Source organism: Schistocerca piceifrons, chromosome X, assembly GCF_021461385.2.
Source record: "Schistocerca piceifrons isolate TAMUIC-IGC-003096 chromosome X, iqSchPice1.1, whole genome shotgun sequence".
NCBI classification, from domain to species: domain Eukaryota; kingdom Metazoa; phylum Arthropoda; class Insecta; order Orthoptera; family Acrididae; genus Schistocerca; species Schistocerca piceifrons.
Genome location: NC_060149.1, coordinates 86,675,177 through 86,690,101, shown reverse-complemented (window position 1 = coordinate 86,690,101; position 14,925 = coordinate 86,675,177). Strand labels below are relative to the sequence as shown.

The following is a 14,925-nucleotide window of genomic DNA, read 5'->3' as shown; positions in this document are numbered from 1 at the left end:
GGAGGAACTTGACGATGGGCACACGCGCTCTGGGAACGACCGTCACGTGGTTGAACACGTGCCACGCCTTAGCTAGCTGTCACCAAATATAACTGCTGTGACGTAATATTTGCGGCGGTTCCCAAAAGATGTTGCTTGACGATATTTAGTCTAATTTTAATTCACCAAGAACATACGCCACTTGGCCTGCTTCAAGACTTCTTTATTGACTTTACTTAGCAGCTATCCCAGAATCATCACATCTTTGCTACCAAAGAATAAACAAAAAAAAATTTAAAGATATTACATCATGTTATCAGTAATGAACTATAACTATTAACGGTATTGGCAACTTCATAAAATATAAAAATTCCATTTAGATTTCATCACTGCCTTTATAATCCCCACCAGTCCACCACTGTGCAATATTGTGCTGTTGTTTTGTGGGTTGTTGTCTATGGGGCAATGTTGTGGTAATACGGTGTTTCGTAGCAATCTGTGAGAAAGTCGCGGCGTCTGTTTTCGAGACAGCTGTAGAAGAATGCAGCCGACATTAGGTGATGGGGTTGTTACTGCACTGTCTTCGTTTAGATCTGAGAACTCGTGGCTTATGTTCTTCGTTGACGGTAAGTTTTGTTTACGGAGAGCATATTTACTTGTTTGCCTGTTACTTGATACTACTTGTAGCAACATGATCAGTTCCACAGTATGCAACGTCAGTTTGATGGTGAATATTGTTAGGTAACTACAGATACTGTGATACATCAATGGAAAGCGAATTTGACATTTTGGCTGAACTACTCCTGAGATTTGTGAGTCTGGAGAAAGAACCCAATGTCAGCTGGTGCCTTAATGTAACTGTTAGCCGACTATTTGATAAAACTTTCGTCTCCAACCGTCGTATGAAGATTTGTGACAAAATTTGTGTAGTGACCAAAATACACAGTAAGGAAACATTACTCGCGACAAAGTTTGCCAGAAATTTCCGTAGAAAAATCAACTTTTCGTTTATTTAAATATTTAAAACAAAATATTTTTGAAGAGTCTCTTCGCTTATTTGTACAGACATATCGTCTCAGCATGAGCATACATACAGCTGGGAAATGTTTATCCATGTTTAAACTACTTTGCTTGTAACCAGTTTATTAAGTAAGGTGTCCTAAAATTGATACAGCAAAAAATTTCCAAAAAAATGGTACACCCAGTTGGGAATGGCCAGTCATAATTTGTTTTTTCCACTATAAACTCAGCAGTGATGTAAAAAATTATTTACTCAGTCACCATTTTTCACATCGAAAATAAATGTGCACACATTTCTACAACATTTGCCACAATCTTGGCAGTATTGATCCTGTACCCACCAAATTTGGATTACATAGACAGAAAGATGTGCTCTGTCTGCTGGATTATTCATTACCTTCACATTTATCATATGGAGTTAATTAATAAACAGTCAGTATTATCCCTAAATATGATGCACTCCAGTTCCAAAATATGATACAGCAGTTTCCTAAAAGTGGTACACTCTTTGTTTTTTTAATCATGCCGTTCTGTTCACTGAAATGTGTGTTACTTGCTGCAATTGGCAGTAATGCAGCAGTTGTTGTGCTGTATTGCTTGCTATTGTTGTTAGGACAATTATGTAGCAGTTGTGCTTTATTTCATGCTATTGTTGACATTAGTGCAGCAAAAGCAGCAGCAGAGGATATAGACTGTGCTACAGTTTTGAGTTAGTGGTGTATTGCTATTCCTCTCAGGTATCTTTTACAGGTAGGGCTAAGTATAGGTTTCATCTAGACTAGGCTCTAACTGTTCTTAAATTTATTTTATGCCAATATTATATAATATTAAATTGGAATATTTTGGGTCATGACAGGAACAGTATGGCACCTTCATATAAGACAAAAGAAAGGTCATATAGTAAAGAATATATTTCTTCAGCCATAAAAGAGGTAAAAGATGGAGCTTCACTCCAGTAGGTAGCATTGAAATATAAAAAGGATAAAATGTTCCTGTGCAGAAGGGTACATGGTAGTCACTCAGGTGTGCAAGGTAGGAAAAACGACTTGACAGCTGATCAAGAAACAACTAGATAATCACTTAAAGACACTTGCTAAATGGGGATTTCCAATGACAAGAACTGAAGTGTTGCTGGTTGTTCAAGACTTTGTGGAACAAAATGGTTTGACCACTCGTTTTAAAGTTGGAAAACCTGGTGCAAAGTGGTTTAGACATTTCTGTTCACGAAATTCATTAACACTGAATAAGCCGGAAGCTCTTGAAATGAATCGTAGAAAAGCTACAAGTGATACTTTTATTATTTGTGATTTCTATGGTAAATTAGAAGCAATAATGGAAGAGCTGGGCATCAAAGATAAACCAGCCAGTATATGGAATTTGGATGAGATGTACTTTTCAGCTGATCCTTCCAGGGTACGAGCTGTTGGAGGTATTGGTCAGAAGTTTTTTCAGGATATTCACGGTTCTGGAAAAAACAATACATCAGTGCTTGCTTGTGTGTCAGCTGCTGGCAGGGTTCTTCCACCACTTATCATTTTTGAGGGAGTGCAGCTATGGAGCTCCTGGAATGGAGCACGTGATTTATCTGGCACATTTTATTCAACTGCTGTTAATGGTTTCATGACATCATCAATCTCTTTGAGCTACTTCAGTCATTTCTGTGACACTGTAAAAGAGAGACCTTTACTTCTACGGTTGGATGGTCACCTTAGTCATGTAGATCCCACAGTAATTGAAAAAGCAAGGAATGTGAGAATTGCAATCGTGAAGCTGCCCCCACATACAACTGACCAGCTGCAATCTTCAGACAAGTGTTCCTTCAAGCCTTTCAAAGACACTTGGAATACTGAGTTGATTCAGTGCCAAAAAAGCAATCAGAGAAAACCATCTAAATCAGAATTTGTGGATCTTGTGTGGAAAGTATGGCCAGATGCTTTGAAACCTAAAAACATGATATCAGGCTTCAAGAACACAGAAATCTTCCTCTTTGACAGGTCACGGTATCCTGTTCATCGACTGGAGCCTGAAAAATTACACAGATACAATATCCAAAACAAAACTGACCTGAACAAATCCACATATATCAGTGAGCCAGAGCTCAGCATTTCGGAAGAGAACACCCTGCAAGTTTTTGTAGTTGACACCGACGTTCATTTCATGCCATAAATATCCTTAAAAAATCTGTGAAAGAAAACTCCCAGTTATACATAAGTATCATTTTTTTGTGTGCTGTATCTCATTTTTAAGACCTCAATCTCCTATCTTCATTGTACTTAGGAATACCTCATGTGCATCATATTTTGAACCAGTCATATCATATTTAAGATTTTCAGTCCAAAAAAAATTATAGTTTTATTAATTTTTGTTTTACATTTGCAGCTCTAAAGAATTAAACACAGTGCCATTTTAAAGCAGCTAACATTGTCTTTCATATAAATTTTTTTACTTTCAGGTACTGTTTTTGTTTAAAAAATGAAAACGTTTTGTGATTTTGTATCATATTTAGGACACTTTACCCTATTCTAAACAATTGCAACTTTGAAGCTGGCCCACTATGATAAATTTCTTGCTTGTATTTGTATTCATAATGCAGTAGCTTCACTATTCAGTGTGTTGTTTTATATTTGAATATCACTTGTGCTACTTGTTCAGAATAATGTTGCAATCAGCAACAACTCAAAATGTGTTTCCAAGATAATAAATGAATGGCCTGAAAACAGTTCATTCGCAGGTGTCAATGCTGAAGATAGGCTGTGTGCTATTTGATCTATACAGTAAACTACACTGGTGGGAGAAATTGCAACACCAAAAAAATAATTACTGTAGAGTAATGAAATTGCAGGAATACATTTGTCTATGTAATGTATTTAAGTGATTAAAGTTCCTATTACAGTAACTTACTGGAGCAATACAATACATTAAAAAAAAATGTAGGTGGGGGTGTTTTGAGATAATCAAGGTCAAAGGCTAATGTCAGAGACTGGAATGAGAAAAAATCTTAGAGACCTGGTATGTAGCATATTAATTTATTCAGTACTATATTTGGATTACAACCACAATTGTAGTTATTTATATTGTTACAGATGCATGTAAATTTTACACAATTATTGAACTCGGCTGACCTGTAACTTCCTTTACCTCTACAAATTGTTAGTTTTCATTTCTCTTATCTGGGTCACTGAATGCGCCAAATCTGAAAGAGATCTGAGATGGTCATGTTGATAATGTTACTTTTATGCGTACGACTAACATCTAGTTACTGTGGTACTGATGTACCATTGTCAGTTATCTAGGAGGAGGAGGCGCAGAAGGAGATTAGTGTTTAATGTCCCGTTGACAACCCAGTGATTAGAGATGCCGTTATCTCGGGAAAGATCTTGCATACAGTATAGATTTAAGATCTCTCCAGGGATCTACAATAATAGAAATGTGGGTTGACATCCACAGAGTTCCAAAAGATCACAGATTAATGTAAGCACGAGATAAGCCATTGCAAATGTGAAATAATAGTCCACTTATAACTGGTGTAACCACCAGAATGTTGAAATCAAGCATACAGAAATGTGTGCATTATGTTCTACAGGTGCCAGATGTCAGTTTGTGGGATGGAGTTCCATGCCTGTTGTAGTTTGTTTGTCAATGCAGGGATGGTTAATGCTGTTTGTGGATGACACTCAGGTTGTCATCCAATGATGATATGTGCTCGATTGCAGACTGATCTGGTGATTGAGCAGGTGAAGGCAACATGTCAACACACTGTGGAGCATTTTGGGTTGCAACAGTGATTTGTGGGTGAACATTATCCTATTGGAAAACTCCGCCTGGAATGCTGTTCATGAATGGATGCACAGCTGGTCAAATCACCAGATTGACGTACAAATTTGCAGTCAGGGTGCATGGTATAACCACAAGAGTTCTCCTGCTGTCATAAGAAATCACACCCCAGACCATAACTCCAGGTGTAGGTCCAGTGTGTCTAGCACACAGGTAGCTTGGTTGCAGGCCCTGAACCGGCCTCCTAACCAACTTGGCCATCACTGGCACTAAAGGAGAAGCATCTTTCATCAGAAAACTCATCAGATCTCTACCCTCCCCTCGAATGAGTTCTCGCTTGATACCACTGAATTCATATATGGAGATGGTTTGAGGTTAGTGGAATGCACGCTACAGGGTGTCGGGCTCGGGACTCCCCTTGAAGTAACCAATTTATAACACTTCGTTCTGTCACTGTGGTGCCAACTGCTGCTCTGAATGCAGTACAATGCGCCAGAGCCGTATGCCGAACCTAATGACCTTCCCTCTCGGTAGTACTACATGGCTGTCTGAAGACCAGTCATCTTGTGGCAGTACATTATTGTGATCACTGCTGCCAGCAATCATGTACAATAGCTATATTAATGTCAAGTCTTTCTACAATGTCGCAGAAGGAACATCCAGCTTCTCGTAGCCCTATTTCACAATGTCATTCAAACTGAGTGAGATGCTGATAATGGAGTCTCTGTAGCCTTAAAGACATTCATGACTAACATCAACTCACTATGTCCAATGCTAATGACAGTCACAGTGTGTAATTAAACCAAACCTGATTATTTGCATCCACATAGTGGCACTACTCTTATGCGACTGGTGCAAAAATTTGAAGGGACATTGACTGCTGTCAGATGTAGAAACACACCTACCAACTTCCATTTGTTACACAGCTCCTTCTTGGTGCCGGTCCTTTTTTTCTATCAGTGTATTTTATTACTGCCAGTTAATGACTTCAAATAGTGGTAGGAGAGCATTGAGGATATACTAGATTTGTCTGGATTAAATCTTGACACTGAATGTTTCTTACATTTGTCTTTTTATGCCAGTTTTGAAGTAAATAATTAACATGACATTCTAACAATTTAGTAGAATACAGATAAACATGCACACTAAAATGAGTTTCACATACGAGACACACGAGAGATACCGTAAGTGTTGCCCTCTCTCATTGGTACTGTCTCCTCTCCAGGAAATAAAGGATCTGTCACTACCTGTCGACAGGACTGTGACTAACATGTCAGTTGGAGGTCTAAAGGCCCTGAACAAAGGAGGCAGACACCAGGGAGAACCAAGGGCACTATGAGCAAATTTGAGGTGCTCTTGAACTGAAATAAAAACCAAACCAGTGTGGCACACTTCACTAGTTGGGAAGCCTGCTGTGTCTTTTTTGGGGAAGCAAATGAAAATGGCTAATGGTCTCTTAAATGTCAGCATTCCAAATGTTTGCAAATGTGGTACCCCCTAGGGAAGTGATAACAACAAAAGCTTCACATTGGGCAATCCCTGTGTATTCCATGGTGTCTCGTTCAGCATTTTGAAGAGGCTGTTATTCCAACCACTGAGGGAACAGGTTGTACCCAGCTGCAGGTGATTGCCTACATTGGAAAAATGTTACCTGTCAACTGGGCTCAGAAGTCGTACGTGAGAGTTATTACAGGGAATAGCAGAGAAGGTGGAAAAGGCCAGCTTCCCTCATGGAATTTCAGTTGACGATCACAATCTGAAGCATTGTCTCCAGTACTGACCATGGCTCTCTATATCTTAGCCAAAGAGGAAGGCTCGTCCAGAGGCTTCAAAGGTTCTCTAAAAAGCTAGACTGTCATTGCCTAGGCTTGTATCGTAGAATTAAAAAGTGTAGCTCTCCTCCCCCAAGGAGCTCAGGTGCACTGTACTTCAGTGGCTGCTACACAAATAGCTACTGGGGGTGAGCTGCACATAAGAGTTGTTTAGATTAGGGAACTCGCCATCCAGTTCAAATAATGACAGCTGCAGGAGACCCCAAAATATAACACTACTGGCAATTAAAATTGCTACACCACGAAGATGACATGCTACAGACACGAAATTTAACTGACAGGAAGAAGATGCTGTCATATGCAAATGATTAGCTTTTCAGAGCATTCACACATGGTTGGCGCCGGTGGCGACACCTACAATGTATTGACATGAGGAAAGTTTCCAACCGATTTCTCATACACAAACAGCAGTTGACGGGCATTGGCTGGTCAAACGTTGTGATGCCTCGTTTAAGGAGGAGAGGTGCGTACAGTCATGTTTCCGACTTTGATAAAGGTCAGATTGTAGCCTATCGCAATTGCGGTTTATCGTATCGCGACATTGCTGCTCATATTGGTCGAGATCCAATGACTGTTAGCAGAATATGGAATCGGTGGGTTCAGGAGGATAATACGGAATGCCGTGCTGGATCCCAATGGCCTCGTATCACTAGCAGTTGAGATGACAGGCATCTTATCCGCATGGCTGTAATGGATCGTGCAGCCACGTGTCTATCCCTGAGTCAACAGATGGGGACATTTGCAAGACAATAACCATCTGCACGAACAGTTTGACGATGTTTGCAGCAGCATTGTCTATCAGCTCGGAGACCATGGTTGCAGTTACCCTTGACGCTGCGTCACAGACAGGAGCGCCTGCGATGGTGTACTCAACGACGAACGTGGGTGCACGAATGGCAAAACGTCATTTTTTCAGATGGATGCAGGTTCTGTTTACAGCATCATGATGGTGGCATCCGTGTTTGGCAACATTGTGGTGAACGCACTTTGTAAGCGTGTATTCGTCATCACCATACTGGCGTATCACTGAGCGTGATGGTATGGAGTGCCATTGGTCACATGTCTCAATCACCTCTTGTTCGCATTGACGGCACTTTGAACAGTGGACATTACATTTCAGATGTGTTAAGACCTGTGGCTCTACCCTTCAGTCGATCCCTGTGAAACCCTACATTTCAGCAGGATAATGCGCAACTGCATGTTGCAGGTCCTGTACGGGCCTTTCTAGATACAGAAAATGTTCGACTGCTACCCTGGCCAGCACATAATCCAGATCTCTCACCAATTGAAAACGTCTGGTCAATGGTGGCTGAGCAACTGGCTCGTCACAATACATCAGTCACTACTCTTGATGAACTGTGGTATTGTGTTGAAGCTGCATGGGCAGCTGTACCTGTACACGCCATCCAAGCTCTGTTTGATTCAATGCCCAGGCTTATCAAGGCCATTATTACGGCCAGAGGTGGTTGTTCTGGGTACTGATTTCTCAGGATCTGTGCACCTAAATTCCGTGAAAATGTAATCACATGTCAGCTCTAGTATACTATATTTGTCCAATGAATACCCATTTATCATCTGCATTTCTTCTTGGTGTAGCAATTTTAATGGCCAGTAGTGTATAAAAAGATCTGAATAAATGCCCAGCATAGATGAGACTATGAAAATCTTAGTGATAAAATGCTCAAGCATTCATAATGAAGTCCCAGCGTTTGAAGCAGGAATAAAAAGCTACCCTGCTTACATAATACTAGATGGTGGCATAGCAAGACAATACTAAATACTTTATCTGAAAAGGACTTACAGTAGATAGTTCATGATGGAATTATATGTGATGGGAATAAATAGGCTTGATGTCTTTCAGGATGTCCAAATTGAAACTGATGCCTGTGACTATGAAGCAGTTATAGCAACAATGTTCAATGAAATACAGTTGACAACTACGTTTAGTAGAATGATTTAAATATTCAGGAAGTGTATAAAGAGGTGGTAGCATTCTATCTCATTAATAAACATCAATCATTTATGTCTGGACAGGATCAATTACAGTCAGATATAGGAGAATAGTTGAGCAAACACAGGATAGATATGTATCTAGTAGAACAGTTCATGATTGGGGGGGACACTCTAAGGTATAGCTCTACATTATCTGTAAAGAAATTTCTAAAGAAACAGTGCCTACAGCACAATAAATGTAAAACAAACAGTAGGGCTTTAGGGAGATGTTGATTGAAACATCTTTTACTGTCCAAAGAGAAGCCTAAGGGGCCTGCACACATTCAGTATTTATTGACAATACTAGTTTGTCAGACAATCAGTATATTGAAGGAACCCACACACACTCAATATTGTTGTCAATGCTGTCAATTGTTAACGTGATTTTCCGAGAGGAAGATGCCGAACAGCATAAAGAAAGTGTGTACCACAATTACATTAGCTGTAACAACACAAAACAATGAAAAAGAGGAAACTGGCTAGAAGATGGCTGAAAGAAAGGAGCTACTTATCACACATGAAGTTACTGACTAAAATAAGAACCATGCGCAAAAAATTTCATAAATTATTTTTGGATGAGTCCTGCATTATAAGACAAATTATTAATGTCAATACATAAAAAAATGCGGAAGAAAGTAAGTTAATCAGGGACAGATTGCCGTTGACATGTTTGGAGTGGCATAGAGATTTCTACCAACAGGCAGGTCATTCAAATACTTGAAGTATAATACTGTAAGTAGTAAAATCATATGGAACACTGTGAAGCAATTATATCTGCCTGGCAAGGATGTGTTCATGTAATTAAGATCAAACTTTTTTTTACCTTTTGTGATAATTTCATGAAATTAACATGAATTTCACCGACCTCTTACTAGTTACTGCAGATATATAATGCATTTGAAGTGGAAACACTTTTAGAAACTGCTGTGTAGTTCCCAGTCTGTTCTATTTTCCAAATTTATGAAGTAAGCAGTGTCATAGTGAATTGTCCATTGACCATCGTAAAATAGTGTATACAATGATTACCCTTTCATAAGCATATTACAGATGAAAATTTGAATCTGAGATGACGTATGATATGCACAAAGGTGAATTGAAAATGTAAATTGTGCACACTAATGCTGTGTGGCTGATTTATGAAGCCCTGTCAACTTCTGAATAGAGAATGTTTTCAAACCATCAGTACTTGACCTCACTTTATGTTGAGAAACTGAGAATATTTTGAGGTTCAGTAATGTTGACAATACATCAATATTTGCTCTCAAATGGTCAATATATTGACAGTTTGACAATGTTATTGAACATGTGAGGACCTCTTTCTGCTATTGTAGCAGACTCTTATCAAAAGATCGCTCACAAAGCCCAAAGAAATTTAGGTCACATTTTTGACCTCCAACTAACTAACTAACTAACTAACTAACGGCTTTTGGTGGCAAACCCCCCCCCCCCCCCCCCCCTCTACCCTTTCACAACAATTTCCTGAACGTGCTTGCCTAGCGTGGGACTTGGAACCATTCCAACATTCCTTCTTTTCTTGTAGGCCACTGTCAACGAGTGGAATTCGAGTTAAAACATACACATGGTGAAACTTTCCTTTCACAAAAGGCACTGAACTGGAGACACTTGGTTAGCATCCATGGTGGTGACTTAATGTCCATCAGGATAACCCCTGAAAAGTCTCTTACCTGAGAACACTCTCAAAGTATTTGATTTTAATGTTTGCTTGCCTCAGAGTTTGACCTCCACATTTTCCAAATTTCACAGAAGTTTGAGCTGTATGAGAATGGACACTTTATGTAGCACAAATTGTATCCACTGAGCATAAAAGCCAACCAACCCTTCTGTCGAAAGGATTAACATCATCGCCCAACATCCACTATCATAGCTAATGGTTTTTCTGTGTGTCGGTAGTACCTGTTGGGATCACACTGCTGATCCCAACAGGTAAACAACTCTTGTATGCCAAGGAGTAGCTGCCTGGTAAACCCAGGGCACTGGGAAATCTGGGCAATGGCTAATATGGCAGGTAAAAGGTTTGTCCAGAAAGTGATGTCACTAAGTCCAAAAAAACTAATTTATTGGTCAGAACAGTGCAGTGTATCAAAATTTTTCAAAATAGGCCCTCCTGTGTCAATATGTTTTGGCCAGTGAAATTTCCAAGCATTACATACATTCTGCAAGGCATGGGTTGCACTCTCTTTGAGTTTATGCATAACAGCGGCCTTCGTCTTGTCAATGGTCTAGATATGACCGTTCAAAGATGTCTTGAGCCAGGTAAAGAAAAAAAAATCTGCTGGAGTGAGATTGTGACTATAGCGCGCCGGGGCAGCGTTTCCAGGTCATTTTTGAGTTGATAAACCCTCACCAAAAATGTAGTGTGATTGTGTGTATTGTTTTTGTGGAACTTCCAGGAACTATTGCTGTATGGTCTGACACATACACAAATCCCCCCTTTTTTTTATTTATCCCCCCCTCCCCCCCCGGCCATTTTTTGAGCCTTCCAAAAGCATTTTTTGCCACTGAAACACTTGTCATTTTAATGGACGTTCGTTCTTATGACCCTGCTCAACCATTTAGAATGGTTAGGCAATGGACATCATAAATTTCACACACAATTTGATTGTGTACCATTGTTCAAGTGAACAGTGCATTGTGGCTGAAATCAAACCTTGTAGAGTTTCATGTAGGGACACAGGCTGACTGTCCAGGAGGTTGGAGGAAACTGGGGATTGTTCGCATTGAGCAGCAAAGTACCTCCACCAACTAGACCGCACTCCAGCCAAGAGGAGTATCAGAATAGAACTGGAGACAACACTTTCTCTTGTAGGTATTGCTGTGGTGAGGTAGTGGCCATGGGGAGAACCTCTGATAGAAGTCAGTGGCATCATGATAGATGATTTACAGTGTACAAGATAAAAATGTTACACCATGATTGCCATGCTGAAGTGGCTGCCTCATTAAGAGGAATAACTATTTTAATGCAGGAACTTATAATCCTGTGGTGTTTCTGTCCTTATTGAAACCATAGGAATGGGGTCACATGAAGAGTAGTCAAACTAATGAATTTGCTGAGTACATAGTGCACTCAAGGAGTATTGGGGAACACTTCATGGCTTTGAAACCACGAAGAGTATAAGTCAACAATAAGGTTGTCGAAATCACAGTTAAAGAAGGTGAGAAACTTGTCGGTATTGATCGGGACCCAAACCCCCACTCAGTGGGAGGCACTTCAATCATGGTACGTGCTTGGAGATCTACCAATCTCAATAAATCATCAGAAAATGTTGAACTCGACTCAGGGGGCTCTTATTTCGTAAGTATCTGACACTACAAACTGACAAGGAACTACTCACTAACTTAGAGCAGTAGGATGTTGACATTGTTCGTCGAATCCAGGGAGGACTGAAGGATAATACAGTACATAGTGGCAGTTTAAGGTAATGGTATATCTGTGTGATGATTAAACGCTATGTTCCTCCACCTGTGAGGTGTTGTTTCAGTTGCTTAAAATGTGGGCATATATTCTCCCACTTGTGTGTGATGTCGGTTGGTTGATTTGGTGGGAGGAGACTGTGTGTGATGTACTTGGGACAACACTCCTCTCATTTTCTGACCTTCCTCACATAAAGAGAGAGAGTGAGAGAGTGAGTGAGCAGGGGAAAGAGGGGGAGGAGAATACACAACACTTAATTGCATGCAATATCATTAGAATGAAATATGAATGACTCCATCTAGTTAAAAAGGCATCAAGATATGTGGCAGGAACATTAAAAACCATGCCAGAAACAGTGGTGACGAAGTCACCATATTTCTCTATATCACACCTTTAGAGCTGCAGTTGTAGCTACCTGTTATTTTGAAGTGGAGGATCATTGCTTCAGTCTGTCAGGATTGTGTGACTGCTCTCCTGCATTGTGAGTTCGGTCAGTGGCTGAGGGAGAGAAGATTCCATCGAAGGTGAGGGTAACTACAACAAGATCGATGGAGTTCAAAAAAACTATTACATCCAGATGGAGCAGATACAGAAATGCTTTCAAGTTTGGTGTGTGCAGCCTGGTGTCGTTCCACAGTGTCTTTGTACGGGTTTTGCAGAGGGGTTCTTGCCTGAAGGCCACGCACACTGGTTATGTAGCATTCTGATGAAGTGTGAAAGTAGTGTTAGCCAGTTAATGTGTATGTAGCAACCGTGTAGACAGGAGCACCACGGCTAGCAGAGAACTCAGCTGGCAGCAATTGGGTAATGGCTCACCATATTCACTGGTTTCAGTGGACAGCCCAGTGACATCAAACCTCGGACTCCAAGGAACAGTCAGTGGCTGCCTGGCAGAGGATGTGTGACCTAACACACAGGCCCACTGATTTCTGTCATCAAACTCTTCGCTAGACCATCTACCCTGCCTATTTGTAGTGCCCCATGCCAATTTCTTTTGCTGTCTGGTGACGATGACATCATGTGCAGGCGATTTACTAAATGCTGCATTGATGTGTGGTTACAGGAGTCTTGCTACATGTCGAATTAACACTGGAAGCAGTTATCAGATAGGGTGTGTCACCAGCCGTGTGCCTTCGAGATTGTAAGTGAATGACTTTGTCTTAAAATTCCTCAGCATTGCAGTATTTCATCTGCACTAGGACATATGTTCCATTTACAGATAAATTCAGTTCCCTAATTTAGTGTGGTGCTGCTCTGACAAAGGTTAGCTGTGTAGATGCTAGCATCCGCGCCCCCCTCGCCCCTTCTGTTACATTAGTGTGTGTCAATTATAAATCAAAATTCTCTCCAGAGTGCGTAGAGTTCTTGTCACGATGTGATTCCGGAGACAATGTACGTGTGCTAGAAATGGACACTAAGTTAGCTAATGCGATGTCACTAGTTGACACTAGTCTATGCAACATTGAAATTCTTGGCATTACTGCCAAACTGACTTGCAGTTACAGCAGTGCCAGTACATGCTCTTAGGGATAAGGTTGCTTAGGTTCTTTGACATCTGCAATCATGAAATCTGTAGCTGTTCACAAGTTTCCATAAGTATTCAGTTGTGTAGAAGGATACAGACATTAGATTATGTACATGAAGAATCTATGGTAGTGACCCTACCCATTTTACCTAGTTTTAACCAACCATAAGATAACAGGGGTAGGTTTAATAATGAATAGGAAAATAGGAATGCGGGTAAGCTACTACAAACAGCATAGTGAACGCATTATTGTGGCCAAGATAGATACGAAGCCCACGCCTACTACAGTAGTACAAGTTTATATGCCAACTAGCTCTGCAGATGACGAAGAAATGGAAGAAATGTATGATGAAATAAAAGAAATTATTCAGATTGTGAAGGGAGACGAAAATTTAATAGTCATGGGTGACTGGAATTCGAGTGTAGGAAAAGGGAGAGAAGGAAACGTAGTAGGTGAATATGGATTGGGGGACAGAATTGAAAGAGGAAGCCGCCTGGTCGAATTTTGCACAGAGCACAACATAATCATAACTAACACTTGGTTTAAGAATCATGAAAGAAGGTTGTATACATGGAAGAACCCTGGAGATACTAAAAGGTATCAGATAGATTATATAATGGTAAGACAGAGATTTAGGAACCAGGTTTTAAATTGTAAGACATTTCCAGGGGCAGATGTGGACTCTGACCACAATCTATTGGTTATGACCTGTAGATTAAAACTGAAGAAACTCCAAAAAGGTGGGAATTTAAGGAGATGGGACCTGGATAAACTAAAAGAACCAGAGGTTGTACAGAGATTCAGGGAGAGCATAAGGGAGCAATTGACAGGAATGGGGGAAATAAATACAGTAGAAGAAGAATGGGTAGCTTTGAGGGATGAAGTAGTGAAGGCAGCAGAGGATCAAGTAGGTAAAAAGACGAGGGCTAGTAGAAATCCTTGGGTAACAGAAGGAATATTGAATTTAATTGATGAAAGGAGAAAATATAAAAATGCAGTAAGTGAAACAGGCAAAAAGGAATACAAACGTCTCAAAAATGAGATCGACAGGAAGTGCAAAATGGCTAAGCAGGGATGGCTAGAGGACAAATGTAAGGATGTAGAGGCCTATCTCACTAGTGGTAAGATAGATACTGCCTACAGGAAAATTAAAGAGACCTTTGGAGATAAGAGAACGACTTGTATGAATATCAAGAGCTCAGATGGAAACCCAGTTCTAAGCAAAGAAGGGAAAGCAGAAAGGTGGAAGGAGTATATAGAGGGTCTATACAAGGGCGATGTACTTGAGGACAATATTATGGAAATGGAAGAGGATGTAGATGAAGATGAAATGGGAGATATGATACTGCGTGAAGAGTTTGAGAGAGCA

General features: G+C 40.3%; 1 protein-coding gene across 1 annotated transcript in view; it reads left to right on the top strand.

The window, feature by feature from the left end:
- Window positions 1-273: 273 nt before the first annotated feature.
- The window catches only part of LOC124721828 (UBX domain-containing protein 4-like), a 138,794-nt gene continuing 124,142 nt past the window's right edge, over window positions 274-14,925 (top strand). The window contains exon 1 of the mRNA XM_047246949.1: window positions 274-605. Within this exon, the coding sequence (XP_047102905.1) occupies window positions 521-605 (85 nt within the window). The 5' untranslated portion in view covers window positions 274-520. The remainder of the gene's footprint in view (window positions 606-14,925) is intronic.